Genomic DNA, 15,612 nt, shown 5'->3' with positions numbered 1-15,612 from the left:
CCCCGGACCCGCAGGGGGGGGCGTGCTGATGTAGTCGACGCCGTAGAGCTGCTACTGCCACAGCTCTCGCGGCAGAGTAGAGACACGATGCGATATAACGTCAGTCCCCGTAGATTAACGGGAGAAAAAACCTGAAAAACTCGCGAAAAGGCGTTCCTCGCGTAGTCGTTGTATCCCAATTACAAGTCCGCAGCGTTTCCACTTATGCGAACTCGTATAATTGATGCTTTTTATTATTAATATTGTATTGTTAATTGCCCGGATTTGCAGTAGTTATTAATTCTTCTCTCGTTCGCATAGCACACACCAGTGATTGCGAGGAAATATTTTAGTTAACAGTTTTTTCTTACGCTGTTGTCTCGTTGCTATGGAATTGTTGTGCTGGTACGCAGCGAGATCCGGAGATACTCTTTGATTCAGTCTTGGGTCTAGTGAAGCAGGGGATACAACCCGTCGGCTTTGACCAATGACGTCATACATTAGTCATAGATAGTAATGTCTTCACTTCGTGGCGTAGATAGTAAAACAGTTCTGTGTTCCGGATAAGCGCTATCATTGTACATTAAAATAATTGAATGTGAATCTAAAAGCGATCGCTTGGAATTCATTAAATTATTCATCGTGTAATTTAATTAAATTAATTGGTTGTTTCTTATTGAAACGGTACTTAATTTTATTCGTAATGATATTGAGGTAATTTGGAGTATTAGTTTGTTACTGTAGAACAAATTTTAGTGTCTCATTTTCGTTTATAGGAATTGATTTGTCTGATGCAATGAATCTTGACGATTTAGGAGAAGCTATGGGCGAAGACATATTGACCACAATTTGTTTCTTGCAAATGTGTGGTCTTATTGCTGAATACGTCCTATGTCGAGAGTGCGGCGAACATATGCGCCTCAGCAGTGTATCATGTCGCCGTACTCACGACTTATTTGTATGGAGGTGCAGCAGAGACCAGTTGTGGCGATCTATTAGGAGGGGCACGTGGTTCGAGAAATCTAAGCTCGCGCTGAGAGACATAATGAAAATCACTTACTGTTGGTGTTTAAGATAGCCTGTGTGGCTCTGTGTGCATGAATGTCGTGTGAGTAAGCGTACGTAGTGGACTGGTACTCGTTTTGTAGGGAAGTTTGTGGGGAATATATGAAATATAGGGGGCCTTTGGGGGGGGGTGGGGGGTGGGGGCGGGTGTTATGGTCGAAATTGACGAGTCGCAGTTTGGGAAAAGGAAGTACAACAGGGGGGAGCCTCCGGTGGGATTATGGGTGTGGGGGGCAGTAGTTTCAAAAATGGCTTCAAATGGCGCTGAGCGAATTTTGGGAAAAGGAAGTACAACAGGGGGGAACCTCCGGTGGGATTATGGGTGTGGGGGGCAGTAGTTTCAAAAATGGCTTCAAATGGCTCTGAGCACTGTGGAACTTAACATCTGAGGTCATCAGCCCCTAGAACGTAGAGCTATTTAAACCTGACTAACCTAAGGACATCACACATATCCATGCCCGAGGCAGGATTCGAACCTGCGACCGTAGCGGTCGCGCGGTTCCAGAATGAAGCACCTAGAACCGCTCGGTCACCACGGCCGGCGGCAGTAGTTTCAGGTCAGCATTGTGACGATGTAGTGTTCAGAGTAGTACGAAATAGAAGTAAGGACGTATGGTTACGTTAATTGAAGATAAGGTTGCAGAGGGTTCTATTGTTATTGCAGAAGGGTTTTCTTCATATAGGGATTTAGGGGATAGGGGTTATCAACATCTTGTAGTAAACCACATCACTGAATTTAGATCATTATCCACAGGCGCCTGCACTAACAGTATAGAGGGGTACTGGTCAGCGGTGAAATCTCTTGTAGGGAAAGGGAAACGTCAGATTTCGACACTTCAGAGGCACCTAGAAGAGTATTCGTAATGTTGGTCAAATGGTTCAAATGGCTCTGAGCACTATGGGACTTAACTTCTGAGGTCATCAGTCCCCTACAAATTAGAACTACTTAAACCTAACTAACCTAAGGACATCACACACATCCATGCCCGAGGCAGGATTCGAACCTGCTACCTTAGCGGTCGCGCGGTTCCAGACTGTAGCGCCTAGAACCGCTCGGCCACTCCGGCCGGCCGTTCGTTCGTTGTGAGTGTGGGTATGTGATTTCCGTTACTGTCTGTCAAGGCGAGCTTCGGTTATTCCTCGATATTTCCGTGTGGTAAGTTCACTTTTCAAAATGGTTCAAATGGCTCTAAGCACTATGGGACTCAACATCTTAGGTCATAAGTCCCCTAGAACTTAGAACTACTTAAACCTAACTAACCTAAGGACATCACACACACCCATGCCCGAGGCAGGATTCGAACCTGCGACCGTAGCAGTCCCGCGGTTCCGGACTGCAGCGCCAGAACCGCTAGACCGTTCACTTTTCCATTTGCTTCTTTCACTGTATTTCACTATTTTGACATTTCACTATTTTATTCCACCAATGTGTGTATTTTCGTGTTGTGAAGTACGTAATAGAAATTTCTCAGCTGCCGATCTTCTTTCGTTTCCCAGCACTAGTATCAGTACGACATTTTCGAATATGTACTTGCTATATTAAAGGCGAAATCCCCGACACAACTAAAATTTGTATCCCGTCCTTTTCTTCGCCTTTACACTGATAATATATATGTCAATTGGCGAGCAAGATACAAATGTTGCGTATAGCTATATAGCTCAAGTAACGAATGGGATACTATTAGCATTCAAGGCAACAAAAAAACTGTACCCCATAGTGAAATACGGGATACAAATTGTACATGTGCCGTCTTCTTGTGTCCGTGTAGTTCAATTGAGGTACAGGTTGCAAATGTAACTTACTTCTATTTCCACCTTCTAGTTATCAGTGTACATCTATAGAGGTCAACGGAAGTCTGGCATACATATATCACATACGTAGGTCCTTCTGTCATCAGTAGTACTGATATGTACGTAAGAAAGGACTGTGAGTAATAGCGGAGACGAAATAAACAACACATCTACAATTTGTATCCCGTGTTCCACTTTTACATTGTATTTTGCGGAGAAATACTAAGATACAAACACGCGATATCGTTAACGTGAAAATACTTCTGGCTCTTATATATGTGAAGTACAAAAAATGGTTCAAATGGCTCTGAGCACTATGGGACTTAACTTGAGGTCATCAGTCCCCTAGAACTTAGAACTACTTAAACCTAACTAACCTAAGGACATGACACACATCCATGCCCGAGGCAGGATTCGAACCTGCGACCGTAGCGGTCACGCGGTTCCAAACTGAAGCGCTTAGAACCGCACGGCCACACCGGCCGGCTATGTGAAGTACAGTTTTTTCTCTTGCATTCCTTTGTTTCTGAACATTCTTCTCAGCTCTTTCATCTTTGTAATATATGCTCTCTGGCCAATTCTGACGTCATTGGTCAAAGCCGACGGGTTGTATCCCCTGCTAAACTAGACCCGGAATTGTTGTGCTGGTATGCAGCGAGATCCAGAGATACTCTTTGATTCAGTCTTTGTAAGATTGCGTAGTAATACGAAAATATTTTAAAGTTCACTTCTCAACTAATCACGTGAATATTTGCACTTCAATGAAATAGTCTTTCATGAGTAGTCGTTGATTTAGTCATTTATCAAACTATTTAATGATGTAGTCCACACCAGGTATTTAACAGGTAACGAACAGTTTATTGTTATTTTGTCACTAAATACTTATAACTCCTGCACCAGACGCACATGAAATAGTTTAGTTAAGTCAGTCCGAATGAGTTATAGTTTCTTGGCAATTACCACAACTCAACACTTAAGCGTAATAGTTTTATCTTCATGATGTCGTGTACTTGGGTCCTACTCAAGACTAACTGCGTGTATTCTTTCGTAGAATGTTCAATTCTCCTTAAGGTCCAACTAATTTAAAGTCAAGTCCAATGTTCACTAATTCCGTTACTAGATTTAAATTAACGCGTAGTGCACGGTTAAATGAGTCTATCTGTTCCTGTCTCAGTTCATAAAATCAGTTTCTTAAGCCGTGAATCGCGTCACGCAACAAACACTTCTAAACTCGAAAACAATCTCGTCACGATTCGCAGTCTCAATAATTCAGATCAGAACTGCTCTCGTACGTCTGCACTGGATGAGTTCTAGCAAGCGACTTCTTCTGTGGAAGAGCATTGTAGGCGCATTGAATTTCTTCGTTGCGCTTACAAATCTCTTCCACATAAAAGAGATCTCTGATGACATTACTTTGGACTTAACTTTTAATATATTAATGTCACATTTGTCACATGGATATTTGTCCATTGCTGAAATACGATGTTCCTTCTTTCTCTTTCGCTAACAAATATGCTCAGAGCTGTGCAATGTAGTTGTTGACAAAACTCTTTCGTGTTAGCTCATCGGCAAAGATGTATCTGCCAAGATAACTTTCCCTATTTCATGTTCTTTCTTAATTGACTTGGTGGTCGTTGGCGCGTTACAACATACAACCCGGAAGAATTCTCGGTAACTGGGACAAACTGTTAATCGATGGTAATATCGGGATGTGTTGCGACGCCTACGAGAAAATATGAGAAAGAAACGATCTGAAATGTGGCGAGACAATTCATAGCTCTTGCGTCACGCACCCGCACGTTCAACCCTGTTCGTGCGTGACTATTGAACTATAAACTGCCTCATCCTCCGTACTCTCCGAGCCTGGGCCCTGCGAACTGTTTTTTTTTATTTCAGAAGTGGAAAAAACCAGTTGAAAGGACGAATATTTGAAAGCTTGGACGAGATAAAAGAAAATTCACAGACGGCGATTCGCGCGATGCAGCAACAGGCACACCAAGACATCCTCCGGTAGTGGAAACGGTGCCGTGAGCGGTGTATCAGTTGTGGAGGAGAGTATTTCGAAGGAGACCGTGCACAGTAAGTAAAAGGTAAGCATAGAAAAATTTTGTGGACAAAGTTCTGGGTACAGGAAGTGTACTGCAGGACTTACGTTAAGCGAGGTACAGAGTGCGCGGCAAATGACGCGGGGTTCGCTTACAGGCGTTTCTGAGAATCTGGGTGGAAGATTTCTGTCCTTTTGCCTTGAAAGCGCTAACAAACAGCCTAAGGCGAGTCATGCGTAATGTAACGTTTGCCGTGTAACAAGGTGCGTACAATGGGCACCGGGCTACCGACGCAGCCTCAGCCGGGCCGAATGACGCCGTGCGCGACAAACGGCGTCGCTCCCCCTCCTTCGCCGGCGCGGATTCCCGCGCAGATAAAAACATGAAATACGCCAGAGGCTCGTACTCGTAGCCACAGATCCGCCTGGGCGCAGGACAGAGCGGCTAACAAGGTCTCTAGCTGACGAGAATCGCAAACAGCGCACCGCACTCGCGACCGACATGGCTGTAGCGGCGCCGTCGTCCAAACCGCAAGACAGCGTCGGTAAGCAGCGCACAGACACTCACTCTCTCTCTCTCTCTCTCTCTCTCACACACACACACACACACACACACACACACACATATATATATATATATATATATATATATATATATATATATGTTCAGAATATTCAGAATAAGTTACTTTTGTTTATGTCTATGATCGCAGAAGTGTTTGGTCGTTAGAGTACCGGTTTCGGTCAGGGATGACCATCTTCAGAACTGTATTTAAAACATGGCCTAACATACATATCTGAAGACGGTCACCACTGACCGAAACCGATAGTCTAAGGATCAAACAATTTTGTGATCATAGATGTAAAAAGAAAAATTTATTCTATTTTCTACATCACTGTTCTACTCGTGACTATGTCGCAGCTTGTGAGGTCTAAGTACTGTACGCGCAAGTTATTATTTAATTTCTTTGCTTTATTGGCCTTTGGAGTACATACTGTACAGCGAGTGGTAATACATACTAAGTAAATCTGATGTTAAAAACAAGTTTATGTAAGTACGTACAGAGCACGTAGTAGGTGGGAGATTTAAGTTTTTCCCATCGGGCGACTTAACGGTAAAAGTCTAGGGTATTACGCAAAGATGTGCGTCAAAGTCGCATGATCTTTCGGGGTCAAATCGAGACACAAGAATGATGTGATTCACCCACATCCACATCTCTTACCCATGGGATCTTGGTTTGACTTCTCGATTTCGTTCTGCTTTGACACATATGATGTGATAGCCTAGATTTTCAATTCTGCATCTACATCTACATTCCAAAAGCCACCTTACCGTACGTGGCAAAGAATGCTTCTGGTATGGCTATCTGATCCCCTTCCCTGTTACAGTCACACATGCTGCGTGGGAATAATGACTGTCCATGAATCTCCTTACCAGCTGCAGCACATCTCATTTTTCCATCGTGGTCAATTCGGGAGACGAATCCAGTAGGAAGTGACATATTGTTTGACTTTTCCTGGAACGTATGCTCTTAGAATTTCAACAGTAAACATCTCTGCGATGCATAAAGTCTTTGGTAGCGTCTGATGTTGGAGTTCGTTGAGAATCTCGGTAATGTTCTCAAGCTGACTAGTCGATTCTGTGACGAAACGCACCGCTCTTCGTTTGCACCTCTCTAACTCTTCTATTAATGTAACGTGGTAAGCTTCCCATTCGCGCAACACTTAATAAGGGTTTCTCAAGCCATTTCTTTCGTTACATTTGCTTAAGCTTCTCTCAATCGATCTCAGTCAAGCATCTGTTTTTCGTACAGTTTGTTTCATGCCGTCATTCCACTTTATGTCGCTCCAGATGTACGGTAATAGTGGTCTCCATCTTTTGTCGCCAATAGTGTAATCGAATGGTAGCGGATCTCTTCGCTTATTTATGAGCCTTTAATAGTTCATGATAGTAATGGGAAACAAATACAATGCATTAGACCATTGAGACAAAAGAAGCAAGCAACAGTGTAGAAACCTTTAATTGGTTCTCGAGTGATACTGCAACATTATCTTCTGGCAATAGGATTAATAAAGTCATCAGAAGATCAAAACAAACTACAAAACGATTTAGAAAAGATATCTGAATGGTGCGAAAATTGGCAGTTGACCCTAAATTACAAAAAGTGTGAGGTCATCCACATGAGTGCTAAAAGGAATTCGTTGAACTTCGGTTACACTATAAATCAGTCTAATCTAAAAGCCGTAAATTCAACTAAATACCTAGGTATTACAATTACGAACAAGTTAAATTGGAAGGAAGACATAGAAAATGTTGTGGGGGGCTAACCAAACACTGTGTTTTTTGGCAGGACACTTACAAAATGTAACAGATTTACTAAGGAGACTGCCTAACTACGCTTGTCCGTTCTCTTTTAGAATACTGCTGCGTGGTGTAGGATCCTTATCAGATAGGGCTGACGGAGTACATCGAGAAAGTTCAAAGAAGGGCAGCACGTTTTGTATTATCGAGAAATATGTGAGAGAGTGTGATAGAAATGATACAGGATTTGGGCTGGTCATCATTAAATGAAAGGCGTTTTTCGTTGCGACGGAATCTTCTCACGAAATTCCAATCACCAACTTTCTCTTCCGAATGCGAAAATATTTTGTTGACACCGAACTACATAGGGAGAAACGATCACCAAGATAAAATGATAGAAACCAGAGCTAGCGTGGAAAGATATAGGTGTTCGTTCTTTCCGGCCGCTATAAGAGATTGGAATATTAGAGAATTCTGAAGGTGGTTCGATGAACCCTCTGCCAGGCACTTAAATGTGATTTGCAGAGTATCCATGTAGATGTAGATGTAGACGACTTGCATAAGGTATTAAATCTGATTGTCAGCCCTCGGTTTGGCACAGTTCTCCTGTCAAAGACTTTCAATTACATGTGCAGGTTACAAGCTCTAGAAAAGTTTTCGATGATACTACCAACTGTATTTCGCGGCGCGAAAGCGTAGTTGAAGTTTCAACTTGTTGACTCTTTTGCACAAAGTGACTTAGTGATCGCGTTTTCATATACATGAGAAGAAAATCTGATTTTAATCATTTCTGATGTCGAGTCAGAGGAACAAAGCGAGGAATCTGTAACGCACATCTTGATGACTTGGGAAGTCTCTGTAATGGAAATGCACCATCGTCACTGACGTTATGTATCATTGGTGTATGTGCAACCCGTAAACCACGCACTACCGAGGGCGGGGCAGCTGTCAGATTGTAGTACTGGCGGCTTCTCTGCCTCCTTTGTCTCGCTACTCTACCTCACGTACGTTATATGAACTCGCTTTCATTAAGCGACGAAGTCGAATGCAAGGAAATCGGGAATACATTAGTGCTTGTCTCGTATTTCATTTTGCTGGCCGGCGGGACTGCGATGTGAGATTTTCCTCCAACCTGTCTACAATATTTTCATCTAGAGACAACTCTGACTTTCCGAAGCTCCTCACATCATAACTAAAATTTTTAGTTGGTGAAGTCCTTCACCTCTTGCACGATTTGGAAATGTGTTTAAGTGAGATCTGAAACTCTGGGTTAACTTTTTACTAACCCACAGTAGAACTGTTTAAAAACTGTCCCATCTGAACCACTATATGCCCATGCAGAATTTGATACAGCAAGCGTATTCTACTCAGCGTGACACACACGGACTTACAGGGTTTACTGGCTAGGAATACTTGCTTTGTATAAAACTGTAACAAATTTTATACACACTGACGGGAAAAAAATCACAACACCAAAAGATGATTAAAGCAGAGTAATGATATTTAGAGAATACATTTGTCTAGGCAACATACGTAAGAGATTGACATTGCAAGATCACGGATTAATCTACGCGCGAGATAAGCCATTGTAGTAAACGTGAAATTCTGGTAGCTTAATAACCGATGCAACCACCAGAATGTTGAATGCAAGCATGCAGACGGGAATACATTGTGTTGTACAAGTGCCAAACGTCAGTTTGTGGGAAGGAGTCCCATGCCTGTTGCATATGGTCGGTCAGTACAAATACGGTTAATGTTGCTTGTGGATGACGCTGGAGTTGTCGTTCGATGGTCTCCCATATGTACTCGATTGGAGACAGATCTGGTGATCGAGCAGCCCAAGGCAACATGTCGACACTATGCAGAGCAAGCTGGGTTACAACAGTGGTATGTGGGCGAGCGTTATCCTGTTGGAAAACACCCCCTGGAACACTGTTCACGAATGGCAGCACAAAATATCGAATCACCAGACTGACGTACAAATTTCCAGTACGGTTCGTGGGATAACTACGAAACTGTTCCTGCTGTCATATGACATGACATCCCAGACAGTAACTCCAGGGTAGGTCCAGTGTGTCTAGCACGCAGACGGGTTGGCTGTGGGCTATCAATTGACCTCCTTCTAACCAACAGACAGTCATCACTAACTCCGAGGTAGAATCGGCTTTCATACGAAAATACAAGAGTCCTCCACCTTGCCCTTCGATGATCTCTCGCTTTACATCACTGAAGTCGCACATGGCGGTGGTGTGGGGTCACTAAAATGCACGTTACAGGGTATTTGGCTCGGAGTTGTCCTTCAAGTAACGGATTTGTAACAATTCTTTGTGTTAGTATGGCACCAACAGCTGCTCAAATTGCTGCTGCAGATACAGTACGATGCACTATATAGTGGCTACATTTCTGCCAAGTCTTTCTGCAATATCGCAGAAGGAACATTCAGCTTCTCGTAGCCCTATTACACGACCTTGTTAAGCTCAGTGACAGGTTGACAATGGTGTCTTTGAAACTTCCTGGCAGATTAAAACTGTGTGCCGAACCGAGACCCGAACTCGGGACCTTTGCCTTTCGCGGGCAAGTGCAAGTGGTAGAGCACTTGCCCGCGAAAGGCAACGGTCCCGACTTCGAGTCTCGGTCCGGCACACAGTTTTAATCCGCCAGGAAATTTCATATCAGCGCATACTCCGCTGCAGAGTGAAAATCTCATTCTGCAAACATCCCCCAGGCTGTGTCTTCGCAATATCCTTTCTTCCAGGAGTGCTAGTTCTGCAAGGTTCGCAGGAGAGCTTGTGTAAAGTTTGGAAGGTAGGAGACGAGGTACTGGCAGAAGTAAAGCTGTGAGGACGGGGCGTGAGTCGTGCTGTGGTAGCTCAGATGGTAGAGCACTTTCCCGTGAAAGGCAAAGGTCCTGAGTTCGAGTGTCGCTCCGGAACACGGTTTTAATCTGCCAGGAAGTTTCATATCGCCGCACACTCCGCTGCAGAGTGAAAATCTCATTCTGGAATGGTGTCTCTGTCGCCTCAAAATCATTCTTGACTAACATCAACTCACCACGTCCAAATGAATGGTAACTAACGTTCATGACCGTTACAATGTGTGTTTAAATCAAGCCTGATTTGCAGCCTCATAGTGGCGCTACTACGGTCAACCTCATGCGACTGGCGCGAAATTTGAATAGACATCGTCCTTCTGATGTAGAAACACGTCTACCAACTTTCGCTTGTATCGCACAACTCCTTGTTGGTCTTGCTATTATTTTCCGTCACTGTATATTTCAGTTCTCTCCCTGATCACTTGTTACAGTCTAATTCGTTCATTTTTCATTGGTCTTAAACTGCAATGCACCCAAACTTGGATGTTATAGATGCTGATCTACGAAGTCGAACGGCTCAGTATTGCCAACATATTCTAATGCGCAACGCGTCGCAGTAGTGGATTCTGCTTCTGAAAAGTATGTCAAAGAAAGAACCATTAAGAAAATTTCATTTCACTGAGTTCCAGATCTCTCACCAACCAGGAATACTCCCTTAGGGACAGACAGTAGCCGTCTTGTGTAGCTAGGGACTGAAATACCTAACAACAAAGTTCCTAATCGTCATTTTTATGTTTTCTGTCGTTTCGTAGTTGCTTTCATTTTAATATTTTTATCAATATCTTCTTGGATTGTGAACCGACTATGCAACTAAACAGAAGGCTTTTTGTTTCAATGACGTAGGCTCTTCGCTTGGTTTCATTTGCCAAGCAATCTCAGTGGGCTGTAAAACAGATATACTACTATATCACAGTTAGTATTTTACTATTATTGTCTTATTGCTAAATAAGAAACAAATTTCTGGAGCCCAAGTTTCGTAAGATGACATTGCTGTCTCATTCTGCTTTCGATTTTCTGGGAGCTTGGTATCAGATGTACGTCACCCTAGAATTATACCTCGTTGTCCTGCGTACACCAGGGTTTTCTACTTTCAGCGTTCGCGGCACATTTCACCCCGTTTTCAAAAATACATGCTGTAAAATGTGCTCGCAAACGGCGAAAATCGGACGTCCTGGATGTTACCAGGGTCAACGAGGTATAATTATAGGGCGACGTATGTCTGATTACAGCGTCCCACAAAATCGTAAGCATATTCAAAGAGCAATTGGTAAAATCTTGCGCTCCAAATTTTTTTCTTATTTAACGTTACGACAATAACGAACAAAACTGTAATATGACAGTATTCTGTACACACTTTTATTATATATATGCAACACACATCTATTACAGGCCACTGAGGATCCTTCGCGAATAAAAAAAAAAAAGCGAAACGTGTATGTCGTAAAAACAGACTTTTATTCGATTTCACAGACTGATCACACACCCAAGAAGGTATTAATAATAATAATTATAAAGTCCCTGGGCCTTGACAAATAATGAAAATTGCCTAGGACTAGCCATATATTTAACACCTTTTAATTCTCCGGAGCCCAAAGAGAGATTCCCGAAATTACATCCAGAAATCACAGCAGAAAATTCGTCACCACCAATACAAGAAGAGGGCTGTTCACACATAAAGAAACTTAAAAACATCAAATCATCAGTGGAGGCCGGATCTGTAGCTGAACTCTTGAATAATTTAGATCCAAAACCAGTCAGATAAATTTCACAAATAATTCGAAACGTTTAGCAAAGGGGGATCTCCCTCTTAGCGGTCACCTGCAAAATCCTATCAGCTTGTTTCTTGAATAGAACAAAAAAGCAATTTTAACTATAATTAGCAGAATATCAAGCAGGATTCAGACCGAACAAGTCATGCCCAGAACAAATTTTTATCTTCAAAACCGTACTCAAAATGCGTATGTGTTGATTTAAAAAAGAACCCCGGCAGGCAAGCGCTCACGGTTCCAAATTTTAGAAGAGAGGGGACTAGATCCCACAACACAATAACTCATGAAACAAACACTAAGTGGCACGAAAGTAAAGTTTATGAGGGAGAACTCAGAACACTTTCACAGTCAAACAGGTGCCAGACAAGGCGATGGACTCCCTCCTATTTTGTTCCACGTCGGTGTAGACGAGCCTATTGAAGAATTGGCGAAAGAAAGTAAGAAACATGGGTTTTGGAAGCCAATTCTATTGGGCTTTCACGAGGTCAACCTCTGCATACCATACCTCACGTTTGCAGACGACCTGGCGATACAAGAGGACGAAGAAACAGCCGTCAAACAGTTCAAAATACTAAAAGAATGTGACGAAAAGGTAAAGTTACAAATCTCATTCGAGAAAGCTGAATTCTTATGTTCAAAGTCAAGAATGGCGTGCCCGAAAACAGCGTCTTGCACTTTAAAAAACTCGGAGAACTCATCGAACCGACAGGACTTGAAAAAATCTAACAACAAAATCGTCCCCAAAAGGTCAAAAAAGCATTAGTTTAGTCCAAAGCCTCTACAACAAAAAATCTATCTCAAGAAAGGCAAAAATCGGCACTACAACACATTCACAAAACCAACAGTCCCCTACGCAAGCGAAAACACTGACACCTAACCCAAAAGGAATTGAAGACAACAAGAAAGAAGGGAGAGAGATAATTAGGAAACGTTTAGGAGCAAGGCATGCCCAAGACGGTCACAGGTTACAATCAATCAAAACAACAGATAAGTTTTCAAATATCGAAACTGACACTAATAAAATGCGAATTACCAGAAAAGTGGTTGACAAACAGGATAATACTTTATGTTATAGCACTTAAAAACTCAGCACCTGGGCTGAACGAGATTCGAAAGGACCTCAAAAACGCAAACATATGACCAATCAACGTTTCAGAAAGAGACAACTTCAGACATAAAGTAGACAAATGGGAAGTTAGATCAGAGCAACCAAAATAAAGTACAGACCAAAGCGGTCGGCTGACATTAACAAACCTTTCTGGAAAAAATTAAAGCCTAAGGGTGCAACAAGAAGAATCTAAACAAATGTTTATTTAGTTATTTGTTTGACTTCCTCTATTAACAAGAAGAATTCGCTAATAATAACAATAATAATAATAACCATAATAATAAAGTTCCTAATCTCTTAAAAATTTGTCAATACCAAAGACTAGGGGATAACGAATAACGACTGGTACCTCCATGTTTCATGCAAAAATTAATGAATAAATTCGACAAATACTTGATGAAGAATAACCTGAAAATGGGTTGACATAATATGAAGTGCCTGTAAAGATCGAAACAAGACCTCCAGCAGGTAATAGTGAAACATTGTCTAGGCGAGCGAAACCTGTGGAAGTGAGGATAACAAACGAGGATGTCAGATACGTATATGAAGATTCAAATAATGTATAAAATTCAATTTCGGAAATTGTCATTCTAAGTAACATTATACTTCCATTGAACTCTATAAGTGATTCTTTCTTTTTCGATAGATATTGCTCGTTTTCAAAATTTCAGGTGGTTTGGCTTTTTGTCTACTGTATGTTGGTATTGCAATGATACTGAAAATGGGACTATATATCACGTTAATGTTGTTTCAGATCTATCTTGCATTTAATGTCGTCAAATTATTGGTCATTAGCTGACTGTCAGTAACTGCGTTTTACTGAGTTACACCTTTCTAAAGTAAGATTAATGTTTTGAGCTACGCTGTTATTATGTACTCTGAAAAATTTTGCATTGATAAGCAGAGCTGACACGTTTGTATACATGTTCTGCTGCTTTCGTTCTTCCTGAGCTTGCCGGTCACGAATGATTAGATGAGTAAATCTTTTCCCAATTCCGGAACTGTTGTTTTTGTTACAGTATGTTACATATATCGTTTTCTGATTCTATTAACATGTAAAGCTGTCAGTCCCCTTCTTCTGTTTGAAGTTAGGCTGGTAATCTGAGCAATGTGTACGGCAGAAGCAACAAATAAAAAAAATGTAAGAAATGTTTTAATGTAGATAACATGTTTTCGACTGCCAACCCTGTAAACACCCTTCTGTAGTCATACGTGTTAAATATCACACTTATTTAATATACGCTGTCTGTTTTAACTATTTGTAATCGTTGTTCACATGAATAATGCATATTTGTGAGAGAAGTTTGGGGATGGAAGATATAGCAAGAATTGAGACATTCATCATCACGAAAGTTCTCAAGGGAAATGGAACAGGACAATACAATTTTTTTAAGTACGCAAGCTGCACAGATATTTTGACTAGAAGATCAGAATTTAACGCTGTGTCTAATACGAGGTCATTAAATACAAAGTAGCAGTACCTGTGTTATTTAGAAATAAGATGCAGTACTCCTTCGCACATGTATGCACGTCCTAAGGAACAACGCATCGTACTTCTTAATAACACAGGCACTTTTATTTTGTATTAATTCGCCAATGCCAGACCTTCGACTCATTATAACTCCTTGCTGGATGGGAATACAGGTAACGTACAAGTGCAAGTTGTGACAGGACGGCGATATATGGAATTTTTGGTCCGGCCGTGTTTCTTGCACGGATAGCCGCAGCGGTTGAGGCGATAGCTCGCGTAAAGCGGCAAAGCCGGGTTTGAGTACCGGTTCGGCACAAATTTTCATTGACGTCATTCTAATATACAGTCGAAGGTGGCTCATATTCACAACTGCGAATACATTTCCTAAAGTCATTACAGACGGAACATTCGCAAATGCTGGACAGAAACGGAAAAGGGCAACATACGTCTCGCATTCGTGGAACAATTCTGGAATCCACGATTAGCGGTGTAGTGAAACAATGAAAATCTCGAAACATAGAGGTCGGTCAGAATATCGTACATTATTTCCTGCACATTGAATACTAATTGGTGAATAAAGTACGCTGTTAACACTAGCGTCAATCACTATACGGACAGAGTAAGAAGCAAGGCAGGCTCGCACGCACTTGAATTTCTCCTATCTTGTCTTTTTAGTATTTACATGAAAGATATGAACACGGCGGTAATACTGCTTCTCAAAGAGTGTGACAGACTTCATCAGCAGCGTCTCGACCACCTTGTGGATAGTATGCCAAGGACAATCCAAGCATGCCAAAATCTACAGGATGGGATAACAAATCATTGAATGTTACCAATCACATGAGTGCATTTTAGAACAGACTTTATTATCTTCTTATTTATTTTTATTTCACCTATATCTCTAACGTCGATCAGTTGTAGAATTTTGGAACACGTATTATGTTCGAGTACAATGACTTTTCTGGAGACTAGAAATCTACTCAGTAGGAATCAACATGTGTTTCGAAATAGACAATCGTGTGAAACCCAGCTCACGCTATTCGTCCACGAGACTCAGAGGGCCATAGACACGGGTTCCCAAGTAGATGCCGTGTTTCTTGGCGCAAGGCGTTCGATACAGTTCCCCACAGTCGTCTAATGAACAAAGTAAGAGCATATGGACTATCAGACCAATTGTGTGATTGGATTGAAGAGTTCCTAGATAACAGAAC

The 15,612-nt window shown here is 41.8% G+C and overlaps 1 protein-coding gene across 1 annotated transcript in view; it reads left to right on the top strand.

The window, feature by feature from the left end:
- Positions 1-5,152: 5,152 nt before the first annotated feature.
- The window catches only part of LOC126176290 (sialin-like), a 73,387-nt gene continuing 62,927 nt past the window's right edge, over positions 5,153-15,612 (top strand). The window contains exon 1 of the mRNA XM_049923440.1: positions 5,153-5,236. Within this exon, the coding sequence (XP_049779397.1) occupies positions 5,153-5,236 (84 nt within the window). The remainder of the gene's footprint in view (positions 5,237-15,612) is intronic.

The sequence above is a fragment of the Schistocerca cancellata genome, chromosome 3 (genome assembly GCF_023864275.1).
Source record: "Schistocerca cancellata isolate TAMUIC-IGC-003103 chromosome 3, iqSchCanc2.1, whole genome shotgun sequence".
In the NCBI taxonomy this organism is placed as follows: Eukaryota; Metazoa; Arthropoda; class Insecta; order Orthoptera; family Acrididae; genus Schistocerca; species Schistocerca cancellata.
The sequence above is the reverse complement of the archived record's forward strand: the minus strand, read 5'-3'. Positions and strand labels throughout refer to the sequence as shown.